At 45.5% G+C, this 16,768-nt stretch overlaps 1 protein-coding gene across 2 annotated transcripts in view; it reads right to left on the bottom strand.

Moving 5' to 3' along the window:
* Nucleotides 1–4: 4 nt before the first annotated feature.
* The window catches only part of AARS2 (alanyl-tRNA synthetase 2, mitochondrial), a 33,289-nt gene continuing 16,525 nt past the window's right edge, over nt 5–16,768 (bottom strand). For both annotated transcript variants that reach the window (XM_079969193.1, XM_079969194.1), the window contains 11 exons: nt 14,372–14,541; nt 13,517–13,630; nt 12,028–12,168; nt 11,027–11,164; nt 8,939–9,048; nt 8,073–8,181; nt 5,352–5,474; nt 3,862–3,972; nt 2,669–2,752; nt 1,827–1,937; nt 5–956 (listed from right to left, as the gene is read on the bottom strand). In XM_079969193.1, the coding sequence (XP_079825319.1) occupies nt 792–956; nt 1,827–1,937; nt 2,669–2,752; nt 3,862–3,972; nt 5,352–5,474; nt 8,073–8,181; nt 8,939–9,048; nt 11,027–11,164; nt 12,028–12,168; nt 13,517–13,630; nt 14,372–14,541 (1,376 nt within the window). In that variant the 3' untranslated portion in view covers nt 5–791. The remainder of the gene's footprint in view (nt 957–1,826; nt 1,938–2,668; nt 2,753–3,861; nt 3,973–5,351; nt 5,475–8,072; nt 8,182–8,938; nt 9,049–11,026; nt 11,165–12,027; nt 12,169–13,516; nt 13,631–14,371; nt 14,542–16,768) is intronic.

Here is a 16,768-nt window from a genome sequence, read left to right as displayed (position 1 = left end):
TAAGTAGCAGCAATAGGCTTCATTTTAATTATGCAATTAACAGTTTGTTGGTCACAAAACTTTTTTCCCCTATTAGGTCAAAAGGTTACTATGCATTTTGGGGAAATTATAGTAAGATTCAGAATCTCAAAGATGACTTTTGATGATGAAAGTTATCTAGGCAATATAGAAACAATGATTTGTGTAAAGTAGATTTCCTTTGTATATTGACAGAATTTCCTGATCGAAAGATCTGCATAAATAAAACAGTACAGGGCTGAAACCTCTGTTGCTAGACTGCTGAAGAAACATATATATGCACAATATGGTAGCCTTACACTATGTTGGAATCAGTTCCATTGAACTTATAGGCCTTGGTCTCCTGGGAAAAAGAGCTCCCATCTTTCCTCATCCCAAAGTGAATCACAAGTGTGCCTCTCTGCTATTCATTATCATAATGGCAATACTGTAGTTACTTTCCTCTCACCAGGGTGCCCTCAGCCCCATTGATGGTCAGATTCATTATGTCACTGTCTGCTACCTTCCTCTGCATTTATGGGACAGCCTTGTTCCTCTCACACCATTATCTGCAAATGAAATAATAATGTTTCATGAAGGACCAGATGGGCAAGTCCAGACTCTTCTGCCACCTCAATATTGCAAAAGAAGCTGCAGTCCAAGACAGATCTACTGTTATGATACCACAACAAGTGCTGCTTAGCCACTGTAGACAGATCTTCTTAGCAATCACAGCCAAGCAACTGTCCTATTTTGGTGTTCTTGCACAGACACGTTGACCTTGCAAGCAGGAATCAGAGTTTGCTCTTTGCATATTCCAGAGCTGCTGTCAGAACTCCTTGCAAGTCACTGGTTGTCCCGCTGCCCCTGGCTACAACTCCAGAACCACCTGCCTTGCCTCCCATTTGAGTGCAGACAGCCAGGGCCCAGTCAGCAGCAGAAAACACCGGCAAGGAACTCTGGGGAAGAAGACCCAAAAATGGAAAAATTAGCTGAACTGCCAGGAATGGCCCAGCAAAGCAAATATGTAGGCAACTTGGTGTTAGTCAGTCCAATTCTGGACTTTTGTTACTCAAAGCTGATAGACTGGCAACATTACAGGTGCAAAACCTTACATTCACAGAATGTGCATATTATGCACTCTTAATGGATTCATTGCACACATGCAGAACCTGTAACTGATACCGGAGGAGAAATTTGGATTTGATATCCCGTCTTTCACTCCCTTTAAGGAGACTCAAAGCGGCTAACATTCTCCTTTCCCTTCCTCCCCCACAACAAACACTCTGTGAGGTGAGTAGGGCTGAGAGACTTCAGAGAAGTGTGACTAGCCCAAGGTCACCCAGCAGCTGCATGTGGAGGAGCGGAGATGCGAACCAGGTTCACCAGATTACAAGTCCACCGCTCTTAACCACTACACCACACTGGCTCTTAGATTTCCTTAAAGTTTAGAGCATGGGGTTTAAATGTCCTCTGCCATGGCTATGATTTCTTGCACCTCTATGGTTGTCTAATTCCAACCTCTATCCTCCTTTTTGCAATTTCTCCCATTTAGGCCGAGTACAGAATTTGTTTTTCCTTGGTTGTGAAACCTTATCTAGACCCAGTCAAGGAAAGACCATCAAGCAGTGGGCTTTGTGTTTTCTATTTATTCAAACTGTTATGGCAATGAAAATTTGCAATGGTTTTTCCACCACTTAATGAAAGCACAAGCACCAAAATTCAAAACTTATGTTCTACAATAGGAAACAGTTACTGTATGAGGCTCCTGCATTCTATGTTCCAGAGAACAGTGCCAGCTATTAGCCAAGGGACAGGATCCTGCTTACCTTGGATACCTGGCAGGCACAGAACACCTGGCCAGAAGCTTGTGGACTTAGCAACATCACTGAGGACCCTGGTACCTTGTCACATAACTGGTTGACCACTTTCATCAGGACCTAGAAAGAGCATAAGTTAAAATAAAATCCCTTGTGTTTGCTACACTGAAATGCTCCCTCAAAGACCTGCAATGTTATATATACAATTTTGATTAAGAAAGTTAAGCACATGAAAAACCACTGGAATTTCAGTGTATTTTGATGTTCTGAAGTGTTTCTGGTACACTTTGGGCAGCCTATGGGGAACTGGATGATAACAGATGCAAAAAAGGAACTTGTACAGTGGTACCTCGGGTTACAGATGCTTCAGGTTACGCTAACCCAGAAATAGTACCTCGGGTTAAGAACTTTGCTTCAGGATGAGAACAGAAATCGCGCAGCAGGCCCCATTAGCTAAAGTGGTACCTCAGGTTAAGAACAGTTTCAGGTTAAGAACGGACCCCCAGAACAAATTAAGTTATTAACATGAGGTACCACTGTACTGGTTATGGGGAAAGAAAGAAAGAAAGAAAGAAAGAAAGAAAGAGGGAAATTCTCTTCAACAAAAATCTTCAGAGCATGCCAGCAAGCCCACCCTCAACGGATGCCCAATCTGCTGAGGAGCTCAAGGTTTACCTTCTCTCTGGCCTTCCAAAATCCTTACAGTATCATCAGCTGTGAGAGCTGAGCTCAAGGAATGATCTGCCACAACAGGACAAGTTGGACTTGCTCACAGGTAGCTAATGCAGCTTGGCCCTTGTTGCCTGTTACCCTTGCTTTCCAAAAGAAATGCACAACTGGTAGAAACTTACTGAGGGCGACTCAACAGGGATGGTATCTATGATGACTGGCTGGTTGGAATACTTTGCTAGCAGGTCATCTGCTTTCTCTGCAGCCTGGAAAAAGGGGGTGGGGGAATGCATTCAGCAGTGCACTGTGTAGCAGACATAAAATCTGTGCCATAGGGGGGGAAATGCTTCCAAATACACATCCACATCTCTGCCAAGCACCATTTTAAAAAATGATGCCCAGGGGACATGTTTGTTTTACCCACAGGAGCCATTCCTAGCAACAATTTACCTAGGTATCTTAAGGGGGATGGGGCAGGAAGATTTAGCACCCATTTACACCTTGGCTTCTTTAATGAAGCTGCACTTATTGGACCAAAACCATTGCCAAGTTTGGTAAGGACTGCTCTTCTCTTTCAATACAGAGCTTATTTAGGAATCTTCCTAAAATTTTAATGTTGCTCCTTTTAATGAGTACTATCTAACCATTCTGGCTGGGAAGTTAGATTTGAAACAGGCAGGCAGTATATGTAAGAAATTTCAGTGTCCAGGGGTTAGAGGAACCAACTCTGCTCTTTCTGCTTCAGGCTCATGGCACGCCCAGCTGCCATTTCACCACAGCTTTCTTTCCTCTCAAGAGAGCAAGCTTCCATTCTGAAAGAGCATCAGATTTGGCAGAATCTCCAATATCAGAAGAGATGTAAAACAGTCAACTTAAGCAAAAAATTTCAAGTTTATATAAATGTGGGAAATTTTTTTGCATAATTTGTTTGCAAAAAAATTGAGTTGAGTTTTCTTAGTGCAAATGTTAGGCTTTTTTGATACAAAAGAATGAAGAGTACACAGCAAGCCGCGTGCCAGACTCTCTGTTCATTTCTCCCTGACACTCACACCCTGCCTCTCAACTGTGGCAAAGGGAAGGCCAACCAGCTCTAGGAAGCTTCCTTCCTTCATGTATGCCAGAAAGAACACTCGGTTCTTCAGAGCCCTGGGTCTTCAGAGCTTGAGGGGAACTGTGCTTGGGAGCCATTCATCAGGGAGTGGACTAAGGTTGCTTTAAAAGCAATTGATTTAGAACACTAGATAACAGAGCTGCTTAGAGTTCTTTTTCTTTACAGAAAAGTTTGGTAATAAATTCACTCCTTTGAAAAGGACAAGCTTCCCATACTTCTGTCATGCCTGCAGATTACAAGGCTGATCTGCTGCTGGATTCTTACCAGTCTGATTTCCAGTTTTCTAACTGCTGTGTTGGCTGTTCGCTGCAGAGTTTTTAGAGTGGCCTGCAGCTCTCTTTTCTGCCACTGAGGTATTGTGGTGCTGTCCACGATCTGCAAAACAAATTGGCTCTGTTACCTGTGATTGCGCAGGGGGCGGGGATGAAAAGATGCTCCAGGGATGCAACTGAAGAGAGGAATTTTGACTCCTATGACCAGAAGAATGAAGCCTGTTTCCTAGCAAAAGAGCCTCAATTACAACTAGCCCTTTGGATGTGATGGACATGCATGCAAAGCATGAACCATGTAGTGCATTGCAATGGTGTCAACTGCTTCTGCCAGAGCTCTCCAGTACTGGAGCTGTGCCTCCTGTTCCTGGTCATTATTTTATTTAAAAATTAATGGAAAGGAGGATAGGACAATGGCAGAAGTCACTTAGACGGAAGAAGAGGAGAGGAGGAGGAGGAAGAAGAAAAGACCATGAAAGTTGAATGTGATTTTTAGGTAGCACTATATACTTCTGATTTTATCAAATATTAACCCCAATATCTCCCCAAAATGCTGGTGCTATAAAAAACATAAGGGCACATTGGTGGTGGGAGTATTATTCAGTGACAGCTATGGTGTTCCTAGAAATTAAATTAAATTTAATATAACAAAACAAGATTTATTATTTTTAATTACATATATATATACCACCATTCTCATAGAATTGTTGAAAAATTGACTAAAAATAAAAGTGCACTAGAGGATAAACAAAGATTCATATGCAACTACTTGGCAAAAATTATTTTGTGCATAAATGATGGTAACAATGTTCAAATGACTCCTGTGAAATACGATACTATTTGGAATCCTTACTAAGTTTTCAGCTTCAAGTGAGAATGTCGTAAGACCTTGAGGACAGTATTTTAATATACTTTTTTAAGCAAATCTTTTTTAAGAAAAAGAATGTTACTACCCTCTAGCATAAATAACTATTGTTTTTCCCCACAGGGATTGTGAGTGAAATGATCCAAATGTGTATTTTTTGGGTGGTGGTGGTGCTGTATTTAGTTTTCATTCAATTGTGTGTTTTTCTTTATTTTTTATTATGTTACTGCATTATATGCTTTTGATTAAATAAAAAGAAATACCAATTAAAAAAACAACAACCCCAAACCCAAAGTGGAGGATAGGCAGTGTTTTATTTCTATTGCGCAGGGCCACGCAGATGGGCTTTTGAGGGAGGGAGTTGATAAGACCTCAGCAGATTTTTCATTACAGGGCAGAGCACCCAGACACCTCATCCTCTATGCCATGAAACACAGGGCACTTCAACCAGACTGATATGGTCGCTAGAAGGTGAAATAAAAGCCTCTTCGGGGAAAGTTAGCCATTATTTCAACTTCAACAGGAATCATAGAACAAGGAACGAGCAGGGAAACACGTCCTCAAGAAGCATTCGAAAACCTTTCTTGAGCCCTTGTTGTGGGGAGGGAGAAAGTACTCACAATAGTCAGCTGGCCAACTTCTTTGGAAAGTCTCTGGGCCTCGTGGATCACGGTTCCTCCCAGTTTCACTCGCACCGTGAGGGAGTCCACTTCCTTAGCCAAAGCCTGGCCAGCTTCCCGAGCCTAAGAGAGTAATAAAAATGTCTGACCCCTTTTGGCAGAAACCATACGAAGGGCAAGAGGTTGTGTTTGCAATTCAAAGGGCGTAACCATTTTCAGTCACAAGCCTGTTGGGAGTTTATTTCAGGGGCTAGAGCCCTGGGCATTGTGCAATTACTAGATTAGGTTTATGTGACTGCTAATTAACTTTGTTGAGATAGAGATAGTATCTCAAATTATGCTGGATATTTGTCACCACTGATACATGCTGGCTCAGAAACCAAGCAAAAAATAGAGAGGCAGATCCTTTTCAGAAAGTGCTCAGTGACAGAGTGAAATTAGAGTTATTTCCCCCCACACCAATTTGCCTTTGGGATTATTTGATATACCACACAGGGAACACACAATCCCCTCAGAAATTGTAGCCTATGGCAAGATAAAGACAAGAGCCTTCTGTGAAGTCAGTCCACTGGTCCATCTAGCTCAGTACTGACTGACCCTGACTGGTAGCAGCTCTTCAGGGTTTCAGGCAGGGGTCTCCTCCAGCCCTACCTGGAAGGACCAGGGATTGAACATGGGACCTTCTGCATGCAAGTGTGCACTCTGCTGCTGAGCTATGGTCTTTCGTTGCTGAGAGCCACCCTGAGAACATGGTTATAGGAAATATATGGTTTTAGGGAGGACACGGCTATAGGGAGCCATGACACACAGACACACACCCCTCCCTACCCAGGCAAGCAAGAGGGATGACTTCAGTTCAAGGACACATTCCAGCTAGGCAAAAGCACTGAAGGAAGGGGTACAGAGCAAGGGCAGTGAGGAGTCTGGTCTGGGAAGAGTCCCAAGGGCCTGAGTTTCCTCAACTGTTTTAAACAAGTAGATAATTATTTGTGGCATTCATTCCACAAATTGTGGTTTTGCACAAAGATAAAAGGCACACAGGACGGATTAAAAAAAGAGAGAGGAGCCCTGATGAGTCTATTTGTTTTACTGATCTGCTCTTCATCTGATCGGTTCCTATCATAATGAGAAGCTGATCTCATTCCTTCTCGCCTGCTAGGCTCCATGCGACCGAAAGATGGAAGGGAGCCAATCCACTTTCTCCAGCTCTGGAGTAAGCTAGTATTTCAAAGACCTTGATGGTGCCACCAAATTAGAAAATCAGAGGACAAGAGAAAGTCAACTACTTCTAGACGAGGTTTCCGGTTATACAGTATGCCCATCGACACTCCTCAGCAAAAAGCCAGGTCCTTTTTAACAAATGAAAAGAAAAAGCTTGGGCTGTCACAAATTTCTGCCACACTTTTTATGTATACTCAAAGCAGAAGATCAAAAGAGTCCAGAATAGCCAGCTGTGTGAACAGGCCTAGCTTGGACCAACAGAAGAATGAAGCTCCAGTTGCAGGAAATCAGTAGCTGTAAGAGCAGAGCAAGCACATAATTGCCTACTCTGGCTTCTCGCTGCAAGATGTGCTTTGAGCTATCGCCGTAGCTGCTTCCATCTGCTTAGCAAACACAAGCCTGAATGAGAACAGCTCCCTTCAGAGATAAACATAAAAGGGAGCTGCAGGTGAACATGAACCACTGACACAAAGCTGCCTCGGGTCAGCGCTTTCAGTAATCTGGGCCAGCCTGCCCTGAAGCTTTCTCTCCTCCGTGGCAGGCTGAACCTTGTCAAAAATGTAACAGTGGAGGAGATGACTAGACAAGCAGCACAAGTGCCAGAGCAAAAATACGAATCTTGGGAATAATGTAATCTTTTGCCCCCAACAGCCAAGGGGAAGGCAGAAGACAATGCTGCTTGCCCACCTAGCAGGCACCTAAGTTAACGGGGCCTTTTTGCTCTGAAGCCGCCAGATGCGGTTAGTGGTCAGCAAGAGCCAGAGCAAAAAAGAAATGACCACCCAGGTTTGAGGGGGTGGGGAAAGAGAGAGAAGAGGGGTCAAGGGAATTGAAGTAAGAGAAGGACAAGGAGCTATTAGTCAAAAGCTAGCTAATATGGAATGCTATGACCCTGTTTCAAAAAGGAAGTGGAGTACTACGAAAAGTAGTGGTAGAAAAGGATGTTGAAAGAGCTCCGTTTGTGTCTCACAATGTGCTTGCTCAGTCCTGGAAGACATCTCCTTAATGGTCAGAGCCAGAGAGAGACCTGTATGAAGCTTCCACTAATCAGGCAGAGAAGCTTCTATGGCCTGCAGAGCTCCTTGTTTGCTTATACACTCACTCTGTGGTCTACCCTACTCGCCACCCATACAGATTGACCCCACTTCCTTTCACAATCACAGCCTCTTCACAATGAATGATAACACAAAGGAGGCAAACTTGTTTGTTTGATTGATTGATTCTGAGCTGCTGAATTTCGAGATGGCGAGGGTGAAGCAAGGGCATAAGGTTCTGGCATTCCTGCTGTGAGATCAGGGGTGAAGGCTAACCAGTGCATCTGCTTGTGAGCAGCAGAATAGAGGCAACTGGTGAAAAATAATTGCAAGTGTTTGTGATTGCAGCAGGCAGCGGGTGAAGCACTCTAGGAGCCCTCTAAAGATCATGCAGTGAAGCAGAGCAAAACAGCAGCAGACAACCTGTGCACATCTGCAACATCAGACAAAAGCAATCCAGCCTTACTTGCTTGGCTTGCTCTCTGGTCACTGCAACAATATGGCTGATTCCTTTAACCAGCTGCCGCTCAGAAACGATAGTGAAGTCTTGTACATCTCCTGTCTGCAGAAGGTGCCTAGACAAGAGAAACAAATGGCAGGTGTCAGCATTGCCATCAAATTCCCTTTTTTATTTTGGAAAGCGGTTATAAGTCGATGGAAGAGTACAAGTGTTGTGTACGTAAAGGTTTCAGAGTGAACCCCTACCATCTCTCCCGTTAAAAAGAATTCCTGGTAACAGGTGGGAAAGACCTTCAGGAGACACTGTCAGTCAAGGAAGTCCGTAGTGTGCTGAAGAGAGAGCATATCCTTGCATCTCACACCAGCTGTTTACTACATGCTATGTCACAATTGTGCTCTTTGGATTTCAAATGCTTGCAAGAAACGTACATACTTTATGCTCTCTGATACTTAAGTAATTCATTTGCTGGAGATGATAAACAGCCAAGGTGAAAACAATAAAAAATATAATTCTGCATTTCAACAGCATTTTTAAAAATCAGCCCCTTTGCCAATATAGCAAGAATGAATCACCTTCATGTTACTACTGAAGCTACAAAGAAATAGGAAGTAGCTGATCCACAAGAAAGCATTTAGTAACTGCTAGGTACGGTTCTTTTAATCAACAAACAATACTTGCTGCTTATAAGGTGGTCAAAAATCATATGTAAAACTGTATCAAAGCAATGATGCAGACGCTGGCCTTCCCCTTGGGCCTGAGGACAGCTATGATTAAGGAAGGGGAAAGAGCGCCAGTTCAGAGGCACCCAGTAAAGGGTTGCTGGAAAAGGTTTCCCTTATCTGAGAGAAACTAAGAGGAAGGATGACACTTACGTTCCACAGCAGAGCTCCACGGAGGTGGACGTGGCATCTTTAGACTTCGCAGCCAGCACTCTTTCCACTGGAACCCCTATGGATACTACTCGCACCAGATCTGGGTACATCTGAAAAAGGGGAGGGCAGGAAGGAAGGATTATCTGCAGTTATAAGGCTGTGGCAAACTAAACCAAAAGAAGCAGCTACCGTATTTTTCGCCCTATAAGACGCACTTTTTCCCCTCCAAAAATGAAGGGGAAATGTGTGTGCGTCTTATGGGGCGAATGCAGGCTCCTTGGCTTCAGCGATAGCAACACAAAGCCTCTGAAGCCTGCGCTCTGGAGGCTTCGCATTGCTTCCGCTGAAGCCAGGAGAGTCTGCTCTTTGAGGCTGGCGGTGGGGAAAGCAGCACTTCCCCCATCGCCCGCCCCAGAGGATGGGGGGGCAGAAGGAATGCGTGCGCCGCCTTCCCGCTACTCTCCAACCCTCCTGTGGGCTTTTGCGGGAGATGGGGGAATTCCCCCACACCCCGCAAAAGCAGGCAAAAGCCGTGCGCTCTTTAAAGGGGCTCCGCGGCTTCTGCTGGCTTTTCTACGAGGGGGGGGGGGAATTCCCCCACCTCCTAGAAAAGCCCACAGGAGCCACGCACCCTTTAAAGAGCGCACCGCTCTTGGGGGCTTTTCCTCGAGGAGGGAGAAGGGACTGACTGGCCGTTTCAGTCCCTTCTCCCTCCTGGTCGAAAAGCCTGCAGGAGTCACACTGGGCTCCTGTGGGCTTTTGTGGGAGGTGGGGGAATTCCGCCACCTCCCACAAAAGCAGGGAGAAGGTCTTGGAGTAGCGCACAGGCTGCGTGCCGCCTGTCCACTGCTCCCAGAGCTGCGGGGGGGGGGATCATATTTTTTTACTTGATTTCCCCCCTTGAAAACTAGGTGCGTCCTATGGGCCGGTGCGTCCTATAGGGAGAAAAATACAGTACATATTGCAGCCTGGTATGGTAGACAGAGGTGGCCAGGGTATAGCACGCAGGCTGGAAGAAGAAGGATGGAATGTGCTGCCTCTCCTAACATAAAAAAAGTCTGCTAGAATCAGGCCAATGGCCCATCTAGCACAGCATCTTGCTCTCACAGAGGCCAACCAGATGCCTGTTGGAAGCTCACAACCAGAAGCATGGGAGTACTCTGCCAACCTGCAATTCAAAGCAAGTGGAGATAGAACATAGCCACTGTGACTACTAATGTGGAGGTACGGCTCGTAGTCACAGTGGCTATGTTCTATCTCCAGTTGCTTGGAATTGCAGGTCGGCAGAGTCCAGCTGTCGAATCCTCTTTTACAGCCATCAGAGTTGGCGGCCATCACTGTCTCCTATGGGAGCGAGTTCCACAGTGAATGACAACTTCCTTTCACCTGTCCTGAATCCTCCAACCATTAACTTCCTTGGCTGTCCACGTGTTCTAGTGTTAGGACAGAGGGAGAAAAACTCCTCTCTGCCCACTTTCTCCATGGCATGCATCATTTCATGAACATCTATCATGTCGCCTCTTACTCGCTTTTCCTCTAAACTCAAATGGTTGCAGTACTGCAACCTTTCCTCATAGGGGAATTTCTCCATCCCCTTGATCACTTGGGTTGTGCTTTTCTGAACCTTCTTCCAACCCTGCAGTATCCTTTTTGAGGAGAAGTGACCAGAACTGAACACAGTACAAGTGTGGCTGCCCTGTAGATTTGTGTAACAGCATTATGATTTTGGCAGTTTTATTTTCAGTCCCTTTCCTAATGACCCCTAGCGTGGAATTTGCCCTTTTCACAGCTGAAGCACACTGAGTCAAGCAGAGAAACCAAGTAGATTGTGGGAGGAGGGAAGCCACTTCCACCAGCCTCCAGAAGTCTAATAAATCATTTTTGCAGGCTACTTTGTGGGGTTATTTACAAGGCTAGGATACAGCACCGCAAAAGCTGCATAAAGGTTGTAAACTGGTGCCAGATTGTGCTCTTATGTGAAGAAGTGCTTACGACTGGCCCCTAATGCTGGGCAGTTTCCCTGGGTGACACCAATTGTCACCCCACCAGCTGCATGGTTGCCACTGGTCACTGTCCTCCCCGACTTACTTCATTTAGTTTCCGGAGTCCTTGCACAGCACTTGCCAGCTTGATGGGGGCTTCTCCGGTATAGACCACCTCATTCCTTTTGATCACCTCCTGGATCACACTTTCTACGTCTAGCAGCTGCTGTATCGTTATGGGAGCCTGGTGAAGCAGGTGATATTTTCATCAGAATGATGCAATGTTATGTGACATGAGGAATTAAGTACTGTAAGATGGCTAGAGTCCAGAGGAATAGGTGTCTGGTCTCCAGGGTTCTATTTTGGGTCATACTTTTATGTTTTGATTTCCCCATCTACAAAATAGAGTTCTCAACGCTGGTGTCCTGAACCACAGTTTTTTGAATATTCATAATCATCTTAGTCTAAGAAAAATATTGGAACTTAAATCAGCTCCTTTATTTGCTTTAGTAAAAGCATAGAGCTTCCATCTGAGCAGTTAAGGTTGGGCGAAGTCTACTTCTCTGCGGATTATCAGATATTGGATTATCACGTTCATTGCAGGCCGAGACCCTATTCTGCAGTTCCAGACTCTAAAATTAGATCCTGTGAACCACTCTTCCTCACTCTCTCCAGCTCTGTGGCTCACACAACAGTCTCTTCCACTTGGACTGACATGGAAACAGTCAAGCAAGCAAATGCAGTAACAAGCCCCTTTCTCCGTTTGTTAATTTACCACAAAGGGACACATGGGTCAGGATTACCAGCAGTTACATGTTCCTCCACCAAGGGAAGCACATTCTGGGCTGTCAGTAGTTTTAAAGGACCCTATTCACCATGGAGCTCTTCTGATAATTTTACCATAGCCAGGCTCAAAGTAGCCTGGGCCTCATAGAACACAGAGCAACAATCAGTCCAGTCCTAAAGCAGTAGTGGCCGGACTCCAGAGTTGCCAGAAGAAGACAGGAAGTGCTGGGCTGGTGCCTGCAGCCCAACTTCCCAGATGAGCCACATGCCCCATTGCCCTCACTGCTCTAATGTGAGCAATTTGGAGACCCCAGTAGTCACCTTGGTGTTGATGGAAAATCGCAGATACTCAGCAGTCACATGGGACCCCTGCTGCTCCGTACCCTCTCCCAAGACCTGGCGAAGCGCAAAATTTAGCAGGTGGGTGGCTGTGTGGTTTGTCATGCAGGCCAACCTCTGGGCCTGAAAGCAAACAAAAGCACAATGTTTGGGGTGAGAAAGGAGTACTGGTGGACATTGCCTTGTTTTCCTGGGCAGGGGAAGAAGAATAGGAAGATCCAGGGTTGGGGGACGGGGGAGAAAAGGAGGACACAATGAATGCATAGCACTAGCAGACTGGACTTACAAATTCATAAATCATGGTGCTTTATATTAAGTCAGACCTTGGCTATTCTGGCTGGCTCTTAGGCGGGGTTTTTCGCCAGTCCCAGTAGTTGAGATCGGTTGTAATTGGAGACTGCAGAGACTGAACCCAAGACCTCCTGCATGCACAGCATGTTGTCTGTCCATGAGCTGTGTGCCCATCTCCACCACCACCAAGATTTGACACAGCTGTATGCAAGGGGACAGTGCCTGCACCTATAGTGAAGTCGCAGAACGAACTACCTTGCTGGCTATGGAAAGGTAGGGGAGGGAGAGAGTCAGTCTTCTAGAGTACAGCCAAAGAAAACCGAGTCCTTGTTATATCCGCAACACTTGTTTCCCAATAAATTCACTAGATAAGCAGCAATTAATTAAACCCCCTAATAGCCCAAACACCAGCCATGGCTGGTTTAACACCCCACCACCTGAGCTAAATAACAAAAGCAAGCTTGGCTTTAAAACAGCCTAAAAGATTTTGCATTAACATATGGGAAATCCCCGATATGACATTTCACTTCTGCTACAGAGCTTATTCCTCAAAAGAGACTATAAATAGTAACCTCCCTCAAAGGAAACAAGGATCAAAACCACTTTACCTATTAGAAGTAAATGATTCATGAGAAGGATTTCATTGTTCTGGAAGAACTGAGTTACAGTACATTAAACTCCCCCCCCCCCAGCTAGCAATCCAGCATACAAGCCCACTTTGAAGCATTTAACAGAACTGCTGGATTAATTAATAGTCCAATCCCATGCATGTTTGCTTCAAAGCAAAGTCCATCCAATTCTCCCTAGTAAATGTGCCTAGGATTGCTGTTGGAACTCTGGTGTCTATTGTGCTGGGAACAAGGAACACTTCCACTGAGAAATCCATTTTTGCATATCACCCATTTTAGTGGGGTGTGCAAAGGAGAATTCCTGGGGATCTCTGTTCCTGGATTTCTTAGATACAAATTAAGCTGCAACATCTATGTTTGTTAAGAATTGTAAGCGAGAGAAAGTGTGATCAGAGGTAAAATTCTGTATCTTCTGTATCTTGGTCCCCCTAATCCTTTCTCGTGATTACAAAACACTATTTTCTGCACTACTTTCCTACCCAATATGATCTGCTTACATGGCACAGCACAGAACCAGAAACTCTCTGCCATCTCCTGGCAATGACAATTACCTCATCCACAAAAAGCTGCACTTGGTCCCCGACCTTCAGGGTTTCAGAGACAATCACTTCATGTACCACATAGCCACCGGATACTTGTACAGATACCACAGGGAAAAGCATGTCCTCAAAAGGAGAAACAAGACAAATGGGAGAGTTAGCACAAATTCTCAATTCTCTTCCCAGTATGGGTTTTCCAGAGGAATAAAGGGAACTCAGGTCACTCTGGCAAGCTTGTAAAAAATATAGCAGTCTCTTAAATTAACCTCCGGGACAAACACAAAACGAGCTGCAGAAGAGACAGGCTTGCCTGTGCTCAGCGTTAATGCTACAACAACAGTCTGTGTGTCTCAAGTTCCTCGCCCCCCCCCCCCCAAGGAGCTCACATGACCAATGAATTCTCTAGCATTTTTCCCAGCAGTGAGGATTTGCAGCAACCTCAAATGGCCCGTGCTCAAGAGTGATTTGCTTGGCTCACTCAGGGATGATATCAATGAATGTGTAGGGGAATTCCAGTCAACCCTCCATGACAGCAGGATCATCTACAACAAAGAGCTGGCTTAGGGAACAGAGGAAATATTTCACTCTGCTATTGAAGTGGTGACGGTGCATTAACCTAGCTACAAAGTAAGAGCATCAGAATTCCCTTAGAGCACTGCTATCAAACAATAGCTTAACCCTCTTCCTTTCCTATAGCTCACACAGTGTCTGAGACACAGAGAAGAAAGCCTAGGCAAAGACAAGATGCTGCTCAGTGACTGGAGCCAGGGCACAGAGTCCTCTTCAGGGAGGTCATGCCCAGCATAATAGAACAGGCAGGAGGCTCAGGAGGCGCCTGTTTCAGTCCTGGTCAGTGAAGAGCCTTACCTGCTGTGCTGCATGCAGCATGTAGCCTTGGTCAGGTGCCTGGCCGCCCTGCTCAGCATAGAAGCAGGTTCTGTCTAGAAGGACCCCACACTGTTGCCCTCTGCCAACTTCCTTTTGGAAAGACCCATCTCTGTACAGCATCAGGACAGTGGCTTGACATGGACGGAAAACTGCAAAGAGGTAAAAGAAAATCACACCCCATCCTTCTCCTAGGTAGTCGATGCACTTGGGCCACCTGGAACCCAAAACAGCCAGCCAATGTACTGCCCTTAAGGTATTTATATATTCAAGTGCAGAAAATGCAGGAAAGCTCCCAGTTATTTTAGAGTCAGGTACTTCACTGTAGGAGGATAAAAGAACGCAGAGGCCCCAGGAGATGTTCCTTGGAAACCCAAACTGCTATTCCACCAATCCGAATTCAGGGTGACTGAAGCTCATCCATGTTGTGCTACACAGGAATTCAGAACACAGCCTTAGTATGACTTGTTATATTTGCTCATCTGCCTCAGGACTTCCTATGACTGACTGTCAGTGGCCCTCGAGGGTCTGAGGCAAAGGTCTTTCACATCTCCTGTTACTCAGTCCTTTTGTACCTGGGACACCTTCAAAGTGCAGCATGATGGCAGAGACAATACCTTAGTACCTTGCCCTCCACCCCAAAGCTTTGGCGGAGAGGTTTTAGGCTCATTTACATCATGTTCTGCTTGGGAGACACTCTATGAGATTTGAGCAACTTTGAAACTCAATGTGCCCACCAGAAACAGAACCTCACCTGTCTCCTATTGTGGGAGGACAGAGTCCTGCCAACCTCAAAACAGATACATCCCTTATACAGGACAATCAAAAACGTTATTATAATCATCTGTAACAAGAAATCCCCCAAATAAATACATTGGACTCTACAACTGCAGTCTTAGCAGCACTGAGAACGGCAGCTGTGGTCAACCTGACAGGCAATACTCTCATTGTCTTTCCCCACAAACAGCCCTTGGGCTGAGTTTTGAAACCACTGCCACAGATCAGTTGTTAAGAATCATTCTGCCTTAAGCCAAGCAATTATTTAACAATGAGAGGCAACAGCGATGAGACAAACGTAAATGGATTATGCAAACCCATTCAGGCTTTACTCTTCTGTGACAGTGATTTCTAAACCCACTTTGCGATATGTATGAAACAGTGACACCTTGAGGTCTCCTGCGGTAATGACAAACACCCAGCTGGCATCAACCAAAGACGTTTTTCCCCCCTGCCAGAAAGAAACCTGCTTCAATTGCTGTCCGTCAATGGAAACACTCTGCTTTATATTGTCTGACAGATTTGTATCTAGCTCAGTTTGGCAGGAGTTTAACACTCAGATACAGCAACCTATTATCTAATAGCACTCCCTGATGTGCCGCTTTTGCTGCTAGGACACAAGTCAAGCAGCAGGATGGCAGCGTGAGTGTATATTTTAACCCTAATGGTCATGGCCACTGTTTGCTACTCAATGTATATACTAAACCTAATACACACCTATCACCACATTACACTATGCACTTTCCCCCTAAAGTGAGCTAGGAGTGGGCAACCAATGTGGTGCTCTCCTGATGTTAGACTACAACTCCCATCATTCCTTTTCACAGGCCTTGCTGTCTGGGGCTGATGGGAGTTGGGGTCCAACAACATCTGGAGGGTACTATGCTGGCTACCCCTGGACAAAAGTGTTGAACCACAACCTGGGACACCAGTATTCAAATCCCCACTCAGCCATGAAGCTCACTGGGAAACGCTGGCAGCAGGATGCAAATGTACTCAATAAAATGCCCACAAATCTCCCTGCTGGAAAATATGTGAAGACTGGCTTTTTCAGAGACTGGTTGCCACTTTGCTCTGCTTTCTAATAAGGGATACTGGAGGACTATTAACGCTATAAACAACAGCTAACATTTACACAACAGTCACAGATTTAGCATGTTGTGTTCATACTTTTTGATACTCAGGAAAAACAGACTTCAGCATCTTCACCATCCTTACCTTGGTAATGTAATTTTTGCATATTTTCTTAAAGGTAAAGGTAAAGGTACCCCTGCCCGTACGGGCCAGTCTTGACAGACTCTGGGGTTGTGCGCCCATCTCACTTAAGAGGCCAGGGGCCAGCGCTGTCCGGAGACACTTCCGGGTCACGTGGCCAGCGTGACATCGCTGCTCTGGCGAGCCAGAGCCGCACACGGAAACGCCGTTTACCTTCCCGCTGGTAAGCGGTCCCTATTTATCTACTTGCACCCGGAGGTGCTTTCGAACTGCTAGGTTGGCCGGCGCTGGGACCGAGCAGCGGGAGCGCACCCCGCCGCAGGGATTCGAACCGCTGACCTTTCGATCGGCAAGCCCTAGGCGTTGAGGCTTTAACCCACAGCACCA

Source organism: Podarcis cretensis (genome assembly GCF_951804945.1).
Source record: "Podarcis cretensis genome assembly, chromosome: 3".
Lineage (NCBI taxonomy): Eukaryota > Metazoa > Chordata > Lepidosauria > Squamata > Lacertidae > Podarcis > Podarcis cretensis.
The sequence above is the reverse complement of the archived record's forward strand: the minus strand, read 5'-3'. Positions and strand labels throughout refer to the sequence as shown.